At 39.9% G+C, this 14,016-nt stretch overlaps 1 protein-coding gene across 2 annotated transcripts in view; it reads right to left on the bottom strand.

Annotated features, from left to right (window-relative positions):
- Nucleotides 1–14,016, bottom strand: part of LOC124721187 (adiponectin receptor protein) — an 82,434-nt gene that overhangs the window by 29,350 nt on the left and 39,068 nt on the right. For both annotated transcript variants that reach the window (XM_047246027.1, XM_047246028.1), the window contains exon 2: nucleotides 11,601–12,053. In XM_047246027.1, coding sequence (XP_047101983.1) covers nucleotides 11,601–12,053 — 453 coding nt within the window. The remainder of the gene's footprint in view (nucleotides 1–11,600; nucleotides 12,054–14,016) is intronic.

Here is a 14,016-nt window from a genome sequence, read left to right as displayed (position 1 = left end):
GTTTTACTGACTCTCAAAATTATTGTTCATGTGGGGCATCTGCAGCAGTTTCGAGGTGCTCCAGATGTGGAGACACAGGTGTCGTCTGCTGATGCTGGAAGTATGAGTAGTACGAAAGAGAAGAAGTGTAGAAATCTTGCACAATCCGTACAGGAGGTTGTGTAGGTTAAAGTCACAGAAGTAAGAGTGAATAATGTATGTTTGGATTAGTGTGTACATGTTCTTTAGAAACATAGGTGATTATTATTCCAATACAAAATGAAAACAGGGGGAGAAGTTTTGTCTTTTATGTGAGTTATGTTGCATTTTCTTTTGCATGTGTATGTAACTGCAGAACTTAGGGGAGGGGAGTGATGGGGAGTTCCCTGTCCCATGTTGCCGTGGGTTGAAGCAAAAGATGAGGGGAGTTACAGTTTTGGTAGGCCTATAGGAAGTGCAGGAGGAGTTGCTGCTGGGATTAGAACTGGTACTTGAACCAGACAAATCTAATCTACCACTGTATTACCATATGGCAGCCGTTGAGAACAGAAAAAGATCTAGCATGACTGTATTTACTGATAGTTTCCAATTAGCAACAGATGAGCCAGATTCAAATATTACACAATACATACATACCTACTAAATGGGGAACTTGGGGAAATTTGTGCAAGTAAAAACACAGGAGATTCTACTGATTGTAGAAGATGGTGGGAGTTATGTGCTGATGTCCGTAACTTAACTCCAACCTTGTCATAGGGAGAACGTTGCTATCTCCCCGACCTGGGCGGTAGGCACGTACGGGTACCAGCAACATGCGAGAGAGTTCTAAAAGGGTATAGCAGAAGGTCAGGATTGTTCATATGTCACACTTGAGCTGCGACCCTATTTTCAGCAAACAGGTTCACACTAGTTATTTTCTGTAAACAGTACCGAAGTAGTTGTTGCAAATTGCTATGAGCATAGTAAGCTCGGGAGAGTTGAACATATGGATTTATACAGGAGTGGAATATTCATTAATGGAACAGACTGTGACATCACCAGGCATATGTTTCACCCATCAGCTTCTTTTACGAGGGAAACCAAGCTGAACGTTATGCAGCCACAGTTGTACTGGCCAGAGAAGCCACTAGCAACCCTTTGAGTGAAAAATCTGACTTACCTGAAGGAAACATTGAATCCTAATCTAATCCTGTCCCTGAACCAACTCAGACACACAAGAGAGGAGTGTTTCGGTGGAACAAATGCTTTCACATGTTCTACAGTTCAAGAGGAGCAGCAGTACACGATCAAGACTGCAAGTGTTAAAACTACAGGCACCATGTTAATGTTAACTGTTTTGCACATCCTTCATCTACCTTAGGTGGAGGGTCACTCAACTGTGTGAACCTTCGGTACATCAGATACCGCAGGACTGGTTAACCGCTCGTACATGACAGGGTGCGGTGAGTGCAAAAACTAGAAATAGTAATCAGAGAGAGTTACTGTAAAATTTAATTAATTGTGATTTGAAAGACAAGAAGTCTCAGGTAGTGTTGAAATTGGTGCGATAAGGGAATATTCACATGAATGGTTTCTGAATGTTCAAGGGGTAACTCAGTGGGAATCGAGATTTTATGGAGTAGTGTAAAGGCCAATGGTGCCAGTAGGCTGAGAATGTGCCCTATTTCAGAGTTCTGTTGTTTAACGCATGAGGAAAAACTGTAAATAACCTATGTCTCAACTTTATGGTGAAGTCTTTTGTTGTAGAATAGTCATGCATGGGTTAGACCTGTGGTCCAGCTCGTCTCAAAGAAGGGAGGTATGCAACACCATCACTAAATTTTGGGCATTACTAAATTGAAGCAGCACCATGGCAGCCATGTGTGAGACAAACGGATGGGCACAGAGAGGCTGATATGTAACTCCACATGTGAGCTTGTTTGTACACAGCAAGCCAGCCAGGTTAAGCTGCTGCAATCATGGTAATGTGATAGCAAGGCTTTGCAACAATGGATTGGCCTGTGGTGTATTTCCCCACCATTGGGACACTGAGGAGTTGACCTGTACATGCCTGGAATCAGTGTAACAGCAAAACAAGTGCACTGCTAATCGCTATAAATGTCCTCGCCGTCCAGAAAAATTATGCGCAGTCTGGCAGCACCCTCTATGACAATAGGTCCACAATGGCTTCCAGCATACTACGGGCCAGTCAGCAGCAGAGGTCACTCTGGGCAGTCAACTCTGCCAGACCTGGGCACAATTCCATGACGGCAGACTTTGACAACATGGGAAGCCATCCCTCAGGGCCCACAGCAGTGCAGAAGTTCTGCCTTTGAGGGGACAGTTCACAGCCAGAGCAGTACTGCTACCATCCCTCCACACCAGGGCAAGCTCCTAACAGTAGCTGTGCCTGCTTACAAGAACTCAGCAGACACACAACACTTCACTGATACTGCTCATTCGGGGCCACATAGTGCTAACTCAGGCACACGCTGCTGAGAGAGGTTAACAGTGTCAGCAAAGCAGGACATGGACGTCAATCTGCTGTAGCAACTATGTGGCTTTCCGACACCATTGGCATTACCTGCAGAGGGCTTATCCAAGGATGCCACAGCACTCCTATGTTGTAATCCAAGACAAATAAAATATTATTTATCTTGCAGCGGAGTCTTCCTAGCCACCCCCAATCAACACTTCCACAACCCATCACTCCACTACCTCAGTATTGCCCCTTTACCCCTGGGTCACTATGATATAGAAACCTCTTTGGTAGTTGCCTGATGTTTTATGGAGTGGCAATATACATCATGTTTGTTTTTCTATCTTCATGCTCAAATAACAACCTTTCCAAAAAATCATTTCGCTTCAGCTTTCTTGTTTTTAAGCTTGTTGCAAGGCCCTTTCTGTTCTGTATGACAGTTTCGATAGCTAGTCTTCTGATGTTACCACAACAATTTCAGTACAGTCACACTTGTAAATCGACTCCTCCTGCGGCTAGAGGACAAAATAATTACTACTAGGGCTATCCTACAGACAAAGTTTTTAGCATGCAGCGCCTTATATTTCAGCAAAAGGAAAAGCTGTACCTGTATGGGATATTGGTGCTGTCCACACGGCGAATAAATGTGCACCTGTATGGCATATGGACATTGTGCTAAACATGTTATATTATTCCGTAGTTAAGACAACCTTATATTTCACACCTTAATTCTGGCTCACCATACTTAAGCATACTGAGACAGTTATTTTTCTTTGCATTAACAAAAGCACAAAGTCCCATTTATGTGAACCCGTTATACATAGTGGCCACAGTAAGTGGTTCTAAAAGTATTTTGACAAACTGAAAGTGTAATCTAAACTTCAAAACTGAAGTGGTAATAGGACATTAGGATAGCCAGTTTTTCTTCAGGTGACAATTATTAACTGGAAAAGTTTTGTCTACATGTTTGGGGATTTTCTTTTTGTTTGCTTGTTTTGTTTTTAGGGCTCAAAAACAACTAGGGTCATACGCACCCATGTCAAAACTATAGAACACAAAGACAGAAGTTAAAAAAGACTACACATCAATCCCAATCAATGTAAGAGAAGACAGCTAAAAACAGGGAAGTGGAGAAAGGTCTATAAAATACACCATAAAGAAACAGAGGTCCCGAACAAATTTAAATGGCTTTCACCATAGTGCTATGAAGGATAAAAAGTAAAATGCGGTTGACAGCCTGCGTGTCATTTGCTAAAATGGCCAATAACTCACATGGCAAACACAAGTTGGCATGTAAATGGTTAAAAAATGGGCATTCCATCAGGAAATGGTGGACAGTTAAAACTTGGACGTAATATGTATAAAGCGACGGGGGAGCGCCACATAACAAATGACGATGGCTAAAATGGCAGTGCCTAATACGCAACCTAGTTAAAATGACTTCCTCACAGTGGGAGGGCCGAGAGGTGATCATCCAAGTTGTTGGGGGAGGCTTAATAACGTACAAAGGACTGATACAAACAGAGGAGGTGGTTTGATCTGCATCCCAGGAAATACCATTGACGACACGTAGGACACAGAGGGACCATGTACAGCGCACTGCCAGGTAAGACACGGGGAGGACCAAGACTGTTTCCTATTCAGCAAGAGTCCCAGCAATTTTATAGTTTCAACAAATGAAAGAGCAACAGGCCCAAGATGTAAAGATGGTGGGAGAAACCAATTGCACTGCCAGAAATTCATACAAACAGTTTTGTCTGTGGAAAAACAAAAGCCACTGTCGATGCTCCACGTGTAAAAATGATCGCGTCATCACTGAAGACGCCACTCAAAGAGACAGATCTGTGGAGAACTACGATAGATGGCAAAATCATCAACAAAATGTGTGCCAGAGATGCCTGGCTGTAGACAAGCCGTTATAGGGTTAATGGCGATAGCAAAGAGGACGACACTCAGGACGGAACCCTGAGGCACACTGTTTTCCTGGATAAAGGTGTCCAACAAGGCAGAACACAGACGGACAGGAGGGAGGGGGGACTAAACCCACAATTTTTCCTGAGTTATGCAGATCTTCTATATGGTTAAATGATGACATCCTCTTAGGTAAAATATTCCGGAGGTAAAGTAGCCCCCATTCAGATCTCCTGGAGGCGACTACTCAGAGGAAACAGGCATCAGGAAAAACAAAACTGGTATTCTACAGGCCAAGTGTGGAATATTGGACCTCTAAACTGGGTAGGGAGATTACAAAATTTAAAAATTATAAATAGTTATACTGAAGTTAGATGAAGCGGGAATTAGTGAACTGTGGTTGCAGGAAGAACAGGACTTCTGGTCAGTCGAGTACAGAGTCAAGAACACAAAATCCAACAGGGGCGATGCAGTAGAGGTCTAATAACAAATAAGAAAATAGGAGTGCAGGTAAGCTACTACTAACAGCAAAGTGAGCACATTATTGTAGCCCAGACAGACAAGAAGCCTACACCCACCAAAATGGTATAAGGTTATACACCAACTAGCTTCACAGATGGAAGATACTGAAAGAATGTATGATGAAAAAAAAGAAATAATTCCAATAGTTAAGGGAAAGGAAAATTTAATTGTCACTGAGACCAGAATCTGATAGTAGGAAAGAAGAGAAGGAAAAATAGTATGAGAACGTGGACCTGGGGAAAAGCATGCAAGATGAAGTCACCTGGTAGAACATAGCACAGAGCATACTTTAATCACCACCATTGATATTTCTGATAAAAACGAGTATGTGGAAGAGACCTGGGGTTATTGGTATGAACTATAGATTAAAACTGAAAAAAATTAACTAGGTTGGAACAGGATAAATTGAAGGAACCAGAGATGGAGAGTTTCAGAGGGATCATTAGGCAATATTTGACAAATAGGAAAAGGGAATACAGTACAAGACAAATGGTTAGCGTTGATATATGAAATAATGAAGGCAGCGGATGATCAAATAGAACGTCTAATAGACTTTTTTATAACACAAGAGATACTGAATTTTATTGATGAAAGGAGAAGGCACTAAATTGTGGAGGTGAAAGGGAATGCAGACATCTAAAAAATTAGATTGGCACAAAGTGCAAAGTGGCTAGGCAGGTATGGATAGGGAACAAATGCAAGGCTGTAGAAGCATATATAATTAGGAAAAAGATATATACTTCCTATAGGAAGATTAGAGAGATCTTTGGAGGAAAGAGAAAAACTGTATGAATATCAAGAACTCTGCCGGAAAACCAGTATGACTCAAAGAAGGGAAAGCTGAATGGTAGAAAGAATATACAGAAGGGCTCTACAATGGAAATGAACTTGAGATGAACATGAGATGGGAGATACTATAATGTGAGAAGAATTTGACAGAGCACTGAAAGACCTAAGTGGAAATGAGACCCCTGGAGTAGGTGACATTCCCTTAGAATTGAGACCTCAGTAGAGCCAGTCATGACAGAAAACAATTCCATCTGGTGTACAGGATGTATGAGACAAGTGAAATACCCTCAAACTTCATGAATGTAATGATTCCAATTCCAAAGAAATCTGCTGCTGGCAGGTGTGAATATTACTGAATTATCAGTTTAATTAATCATGGCTCCAAAATACTGACAAATTATTTACAGAAGAATTGAAGCCCATCAGTCTGGGTTCCAGAGAAATATAGGAAACATGCAAGCAATACTGACCGAGCACCTTATCTAAGAGGATAGGTTAAAGAAAGGCAAACCTACATCAACAGAATTTGTAAATTTAGATGAAATTTTACATTTTGTGTGGAATAAACTCTTTGAAATCATGAAGGTAGCAGGGATAAAATACAGGGAGCAAACGGTTATATACAGCTTGCGCAGAAAGCAGACTACAGCTTAAAGAGTGAGACAGGGTTGTAGCCTGTCCCTAATGTTACTGAATCTGTACCTTAAACATGTAGTAGAGGAAATGAAGGAGAAATTTGGAAAAGGAATTAAAATCCAAAGAGACGAAATAGGCACTCTGAGGTTTGCCAATGACATTTTAATTCTCTCAGAGACAAAGGACTTTAAAAAAAGCTAAATGGAATGGATAGTATCTTTAAAGAGGTTATAAGATAATCATCAACAACAGTAAAAATAGGGTAGTGAAATAGTCAAATCTATCAATTCTGTGGAGAGCAGGTGAGGAACTGAGACACAAGATGAGTTTTGCTATTTTAGCAGTGAAATAACTGATGATGGCCAAAGTAGGGAGGATACAAAATGCAGACTTCTTGTAGCAATAAAAGCGCTTCTGAAAGAGGAATTTATTAACATCTAACAAATTTAATCGTTAGGAAGTCTTTCTTTGAAGTATTTGTATGGAGTGTAGCCTTGTATGGAAATTAAATGTCAACTACAAGCAGTTCAGAAAAAAAGGAGCTTTTACAGAAAATACTGAAGATTAGCTGGGTGGATTGCGTAACTAATGAGGTACTGAATTGAATTGGGAATGAAAGAAAATTGTGGCACAGCTTGACTAAAAGAAAGGCTCGGTTAATATGACACATGCTGAGGTGTCACAGACTTGTCAATTTGGTATTGGAGGGAAGTATGGAGGGAGGGGGGGATTGTAGAGGCAGACCAAGGTATGAATACAGTAAGCAGTTTCAATTAGATACAGGACGCAATAGTTATTTGGAGATGGAAGGACTCGCACAAGATAGACCAGTGTGTAGAGGTGAATCAAACCAGTCTGCAGATTGAGGATGACACCACCACATCAAAAACTTTAGGCTCTAGAATTTACAGTCTGTCCCATTTCATTGTACTTTCATTTTCTGTGTGATTTTTACTAATGTATCTAAGTGGAAAATACTTTTTCTCTCTACAATACCACTTTCTCAACATTTCAAATTATTATACAGCAAATAATGTCAAATATTTTAATACTTCTATAACAGCAGCCTTAATTGCCCAAAATAATCACAAACACCACAGCATTCTTCCAGTAAATGGAAACTCATATATACAGTCAATCAATAAATTGGAATCTGCAATAAAGCAATGAACAGTGCTGAATTTTTGTTTGCAATACAAAATCTTTACATGTGTTCTATTACAAAAATTATGAGTAATAAGTGAATAAAACTAAAATAACTCCTCAATTACAAGCTATTGAAAGCTTACTACAGGTGCAAATTAGTGATTTTATCAGTTAAATTTCCATTCATCCATGGAAATTAACACTTCAGTTTGTTTTGTTTTGTGGTGCAAAAACAACTGGGGGTCGTACACGCCCAACTCAAAACTAGAGAACACGAAGACAGAGAGGAGTTAAAAAATGGTTATACGTCAATCCCAAGTGACGTATGACAGCTAAAAACAGGGACGTGGAGAAAGCGCTATAAAAGACTGTACAGAAACCAAGGTCCAGAACTAAAAATTAAATGGCCTTCGCCATATTGCTATGATGGATAGAAAGTAAAACACGGTGAACAGCTCACGTGTCATTTGCTAAAATGGCCAATAACAGACGGCAAACCCAAGTGAGAATGTAAATGGTTAAAAAAATGAGCATTCCATCAGAATAAGGTGGACAGTTAAAAAATGGGCACAATGTGTATAAAGTTGTGGTGGGTACCACTTAAATGACAATGGCTAAAAAGGCAGTGCCCAATATGCAACCTAGTTAAAATGATCTCCTCCTGGCGGGAAGAGGAGGGTTGTCCAAGGCGTTGGGACAGGCTTAATAATACGGTGTTTATTCCCATGAAGGGAGGACCAATGACGATGCCAAAGTGACACCAACTCCTGACAGATGGCATGCAGATATCATTGGAGGGAATATTGGAACTAGTGGACTGAGGAACGCGGACCGCAGCCTTGGCAGCAGCCTCATTACCTGGCAGACCAAGATGATCAGGAACCCACATGAACTTCACAGTGGCCCCAGCAAGAGTGAGCAAGCGACATAACACTTCAGTAACATGAATACCTGACAAATTTCTGAGAAAGGTTTGTTTTATACTGACTCATGGGCCTCACAGTCCAACAATGTGAATAACAAATTTGAGAGACTTGTCTGCGGACACTGTAATGGTAACTAAAATATTTTGATCATAATAAGTAGCCCCTTGTTTTCCTGTTTTCATTTAATTATTGCAAAAAATCAGACTGTGATGGATTACAAGCCAATGTGACTCCTACATCCAAAGCAAATGCTGAATCAAATGGAAACGAAGAAAAAGATGGAGCAGTTCAACAAACAGGGATGTCTGTAAACACTACAGCCTACACGTTTCTCCTGTAGTAGTGAAAGATTGGTCCTGTTTAATCATCAAGCACTTTGACAGTACAAAGCCAAGACGAAAAATTCCTTACTGAGCAGTGAAATTCGTTTATGTAAAAATGCACTGATTAGTCAACATAGTCCTCTTAAGTCTATTTACTTTGTTCCATGTTTTCCAGTCTATGAACTACATCACAGGAGTGAAATTTTGGGAAGTCAAAAATATCCATCTCTGGCTGCCATATTATTATTGAAATCTAAAATCCTTCCAGCTGCAAATTTCTTTAGGTGAAGGACTAGTTGAGTCTGGAAAATACAGTGAATATTCCAATAATTTATACCTCATATCTCTTCATATTCTTACTGGCAAATTACCTTAACAGTCACATTATTATTCTAATCAAATTATTTGATCTTCATAGCCCAGGGCTCTTCTCTCATATTCGCAAAATATACCTCTGTCATTGTTTCATCCTTTGCAGTGTAACAACAGGACACTTCTGTATCCCAGAAATCAAAGACCATAACCTTCTGGCATATGAAATAAAGCTTTTGTGCAGGGCCACTGGTTTCCAGCCAGTGTTTTAATTTACATTTATTTTTGACATGGTTCTGTGGTACCATCATTAAGCTACAGTAACAAATCATTTGAATTTCTTTTGAATAGCTCAAACATTGCTATGAAATTTGTTTCATATTTGCATTTTGGTCAACATTCAAGAAACCTGTCATCCATCTTGTATGAAATTGTAACATAATTCAAATAAAAAGTACTGTACTCTTCCCTCTGATATGCTTATATCATCAGCTATGTCTTACACCTTAAAATACTGAACATTCAAAAATATATTGCAAATTTTCTTTCCCATGTTGTGAACTATTTTTTTTCATGTATCATTGCAGTTTTGAATTACCTCACATTTATCACCTTCATGATACAGGGTGTTTCAAAAATGACCGGTATATTTGAAACTGCAATAAAAACTAAACGAGCAGCGATAGAAATACACCGTTTGTTGCAATATGCTTGGGACAACAGTACATTTTCAGGCAGACAAACTTTCGAAATTACAGTAGTTACAATTTTCAACAACAGATGGCGCTGCGGTCTGGGAAACTCTATAGTACGATATTTTCCACATATCCACCATGCGTAGCAATAATATGGCGTAGTCTCTGAATGAAATTACCCGAAACCTTTGACAACGTGTCTGGCGGAATGGCTTCACATGCAGATGAGATGTACTGCTTCAGCTGTTCAATTGTTTCTGGATTCTGGCGGTACACCTGGTCTTTCAAGTGTCCCCACAGAAAGAAGTCACAGGGGTTCATGTCTGGCGAATAGGGAGGCCAATCCACGCCGCCTCCTGTATGTTTCGGATAGCCCAAAGCAATCGCACGATCATCGAAATATTCATTCAGGAAATTAAAGACGTCGGCCGTGCGATGTGGCCGGGCACCATCTTGCATAAACCACGAGGTGTTCGCAGTGTCGTCTAAGGCAGTTTGTACCGCCACAAATTCACGAAGAATGTCCAGATAGCGTGATGCAGTAATCGTTTCGGATCTGAAAAATGGGCCAATGATTCCTTTGGAAGAAATGGCGGCCCAGACCAGTACTTTTCGAGGATGCAGGGACGATGGGACTGCAACATGGGGCTTTTCGGTTCCCCATATGCGCCAGTTCTGGTTATTGACGAAGCCGTCCAGGTAAAAATAAGCTTCGTCAGTAAACCAAATGCTGCCCACATGCATATCGCCGTCATCAATCCTGTGCACTATATCGTTAGCGAATGTCTCTCGTGCAGCAATGGTAGCGGCGCTGAGGGGTTGCCGCGTTTGAATTTTGTATGGGTAGAGGTGTAAACTCTGGCGCATGAGATGATACGTGGACGTTGGCATCATTTGGACCGCAGTTGCAACACGGTGAACGGAAACCCGAGGCCGCTGTTGGATCATCTGCTGCACTAGCTGCGCGTTGCCCTCTGTGGTTGCCGTACGCGGTCGCCCTACCTTTCCAGCACGTTCATCCGTCACGTTCCCAGTCCGTTGAAATTTTTCAAACAGATCCTTTATTGTATCGCTTTTCAGTCCTTTGGTTACATTAAACCTCCGTTGAAAACTTCGTCTTGTTGCAACAACACTGTGTTCTAGGCGGTGGAATTCCAACACCAGAAAAATCCTCTGTTCTAAGGAATAAACCATGTTGTCTACAGCACACTTGCACGTTGTGAACAGCACATGCTTACAGCAGAAAGACGACGTACAGAATGGCGCACCCACAGTCTGCGTTGTCTTCTATATCTTTCACATCACTTGCAGCGCCATCTGTTGTTGAAAATTGTAACTACTGTAATTTCGAAAGTTTGTCCACCTGAAAATGTACTGTTGTCCCAAGCATATTGCAACAAACGGTGTATTTCTATCGCTGCTCGTTTAGTTTTTATTGCCGTTTCAAATATACCGGTAATTTTTGAAACACCCTGTAAATACAGTCCTGTTTAATTCCGTCACTCAGAACTACTGCAAAGAGTCAAGTCATTAAAAACTTCCCCAACTTTTGAACAAACTGCCATTTGCAAGAACACCACTGCCCTCCAAGAAAATTATTTTTGTGAACATACACTATTCTAGTTCATCCAACTGAGCTAAACGTACACACCGCAACTACACTAGAAAGCCATATAAGCAAATATATTCTGCGTATTGACCATTTACTTGCACCATAACACAAAAATTAAGTCATTCTTATCAGTATCACATTTGTGTCAACCTGAGAAACTTTCAGCATGCTCTTGTAGCTATGAAAATATATGCAGGTAGACCCCAAGAGAAGGAACAAGATATCTTCTTATAATTTATAGTGGAACTACCTAAACTTACCCACATAATTATTTGAAGCTTAACAACTTACCTCACAGTCCAAAAGATGTTCATCTTCTGGCGTGCTTGGCAAAGGGCAACCAGCACCATCATCCTCTTCTGCCAGAACACTTGCATCATCCTCCAACAAATCTCTGACCTCTCTTAATTCAGGGATCTCTTTGTTCAACCAATCTTTCTCAGTCACCCACAGTCTTCTCAATCTTAAGCCATCAGAGAGGCTTACTTCACCTTCTGTATCCGAGCTACTGCACGGATCAGCAACTACCCTGCTCACATCACCTGGAGATGTACTTTGCGATGTAACTGGTGAATTATTGGAGATGTCTCTCAAAACAGGTGGACAACCAAATGAAATTTCTGATTGGGCAACAGAAGTTTGAAGCAGTTCCAGAGGTGAAACAGGACAGTCACCACCAGCTCTTATTTCCGGGAAACACTTTCCATTTCCACCTTTGAAGTTCTCGTACATTTTGCTGCCGTCCTGTTTAAACAAATTCTTTCATAACCATACTGCCATAACAAAGCATAGTAATATTAAACGTAGTAAAAAAAAATAAATAAATAAAAAATAAATAAATAAAATAAAATAATAATAATCACAAAACAGGAAGGCTTAACTATAACAACATCAATCTACACCTGCAAGCAAAACACACACACACACACACACACACACACACACACACACACACAAAATTTCAACTACCCTGAAGCTGCTCGCACCTCCACCTATTTTAAATATTATTTCCTTTTATGACACATACATTGTTGTAATACCTTCGCCAAAATATTTTAGAAGTGACAATTCCTAAATAAGCTGGCACAACGGCTCAATGAAAAGGGTCTCAGGTTCAATCCCCAGTCAGTCCTAAGATTCCTGTGTCACTTTTCACTTCTGGCAATGTTTGTTAATGAGAAATTGACAAGCTACATTGAGGCTCGTAATCCATGTTAAACTGTAGGTCCCACTGCAAATGGCTGCATAAGTCATTTCCAAGCTAAGAAAATGGCAACAGTGTAAAATTTCCTGCAGTTAGTAAAACCTTTGGGGTGAGGACAATTTCACAATCTTTTCTCTTTATAAGCAATGATATTTCATAGATACCCATTTCATTTTCAGGCCATTGGAAAGCCTAAATAATTTTTATATTCCTTAAAATGCCAGTGCCTATTAGATGTTTTATGCCATGTGCATTTTATTACATTGTTTAGCATCTTACCATGCTATGCAAACTTCTGCTCATAAGGTGAACATTCAGATTATATTGATCTCTCTAGAATGTACAATGTAATTTCACTGAAAAATAGCCATCTACAGACTTTTGCTGCAGTTTCACTTACAGTAGATGTGGAGCGTTTATTGCCCAATGTGTGGAGGACAACTAACTACTACTGCAAAATTAGTCTGCACGTATTCAATCATCCAGTGGGTTTTTGTTTGAATGAAATGCTCTTACACTGGTATCTTGATCTGTACTTCCTTCCCACTGAGGATAATCATGATTTAAAAATGTATATAACAAACTATAAATATTAATGAACAATGTGCATACATATAGTAATGTGACATGAGCTGAAGCTTGGAAAGTGCAGAAACATGGTAAAGAATATCATTCAACACACACAGAACAAAACTTGGCTTTTTCTTATCAGTACCAGCACTGCAATAAGAATTTTCTTTGCGTAGTCAACTCAGTACATCATTCTTAATAAGGCGAAATAATCAGACGTGAAGTTGCTGCAGTTGTACCCCAAGAGTGAGTCATAGGCTTAGTTTGTTTCATGTACCAGAGATCATTTTGCACAATAAATCTTAATGATGTGGAGTGAGTCATTTTACATTTACATAGAAAATAAATTCATAAATATGGCCACATGCAGAACATTTATAAGCTTTTTTGTACTACTACTACTACTACTACTACTACTACACAGACACGAGTACTTCCTACACACCGCCTTTTAAATATTACAATAACAGAAATTCTATGGAATAGGAGGAGTTGTCAAGAAGAAACTTTTTCAGTTTATTTTCAAATTTTACTTTGCTGTCAAACATTTTATATCATTGGGTAAGTGATCAAAAACTTTAGTTGCAGCATTTTGTACTCTTTTGTGCCAAAGACAACCTTCAATTGGAGTAATGAATGTCACTTTTCCTTCTGGTATTGTAATTACGTACATTATTGTCCCTTTTGAACTACAGAGGATTCATTAATAACAAACTTAATGAAGGAATAAATGTAAAGTGAAGCAGTAGGTAGAATGCCCAACTCAAACAGATGTCAACAAGGTGGTCATGGGTGAGCACCACACATTCTTACAGGAGGTCCTTTAACTACGGAGAATTCTTTAAAGATGAATTACCCCACAAAATTATTCCATATGACACTGTTGACTGAAAATGCGCAGAATATGTCAACATACTGATTTCTCTCGGCCCA

This window comes from Schistocerca piceifrons, chromosome X, assembly GCF_021461385.2.
Source record: "Schistocerca piceifrons isolate TAMUIC-IGC-003096 chromosome X, iqSchPice1.1, whole genome shotgun sequence".
NCBI classification, from domain to species: domain Eukaryota; kingdom Metazoa; phylum Arthropoda; class Insecta; order Orthoptera; family Acrididae; genus Schistocerca; species Schistocerca piceifrons.
Note: the sequence above shows the minus strand (reverse complement) of the source record. Positions and strands in the feature narration are given on the sequence as shown.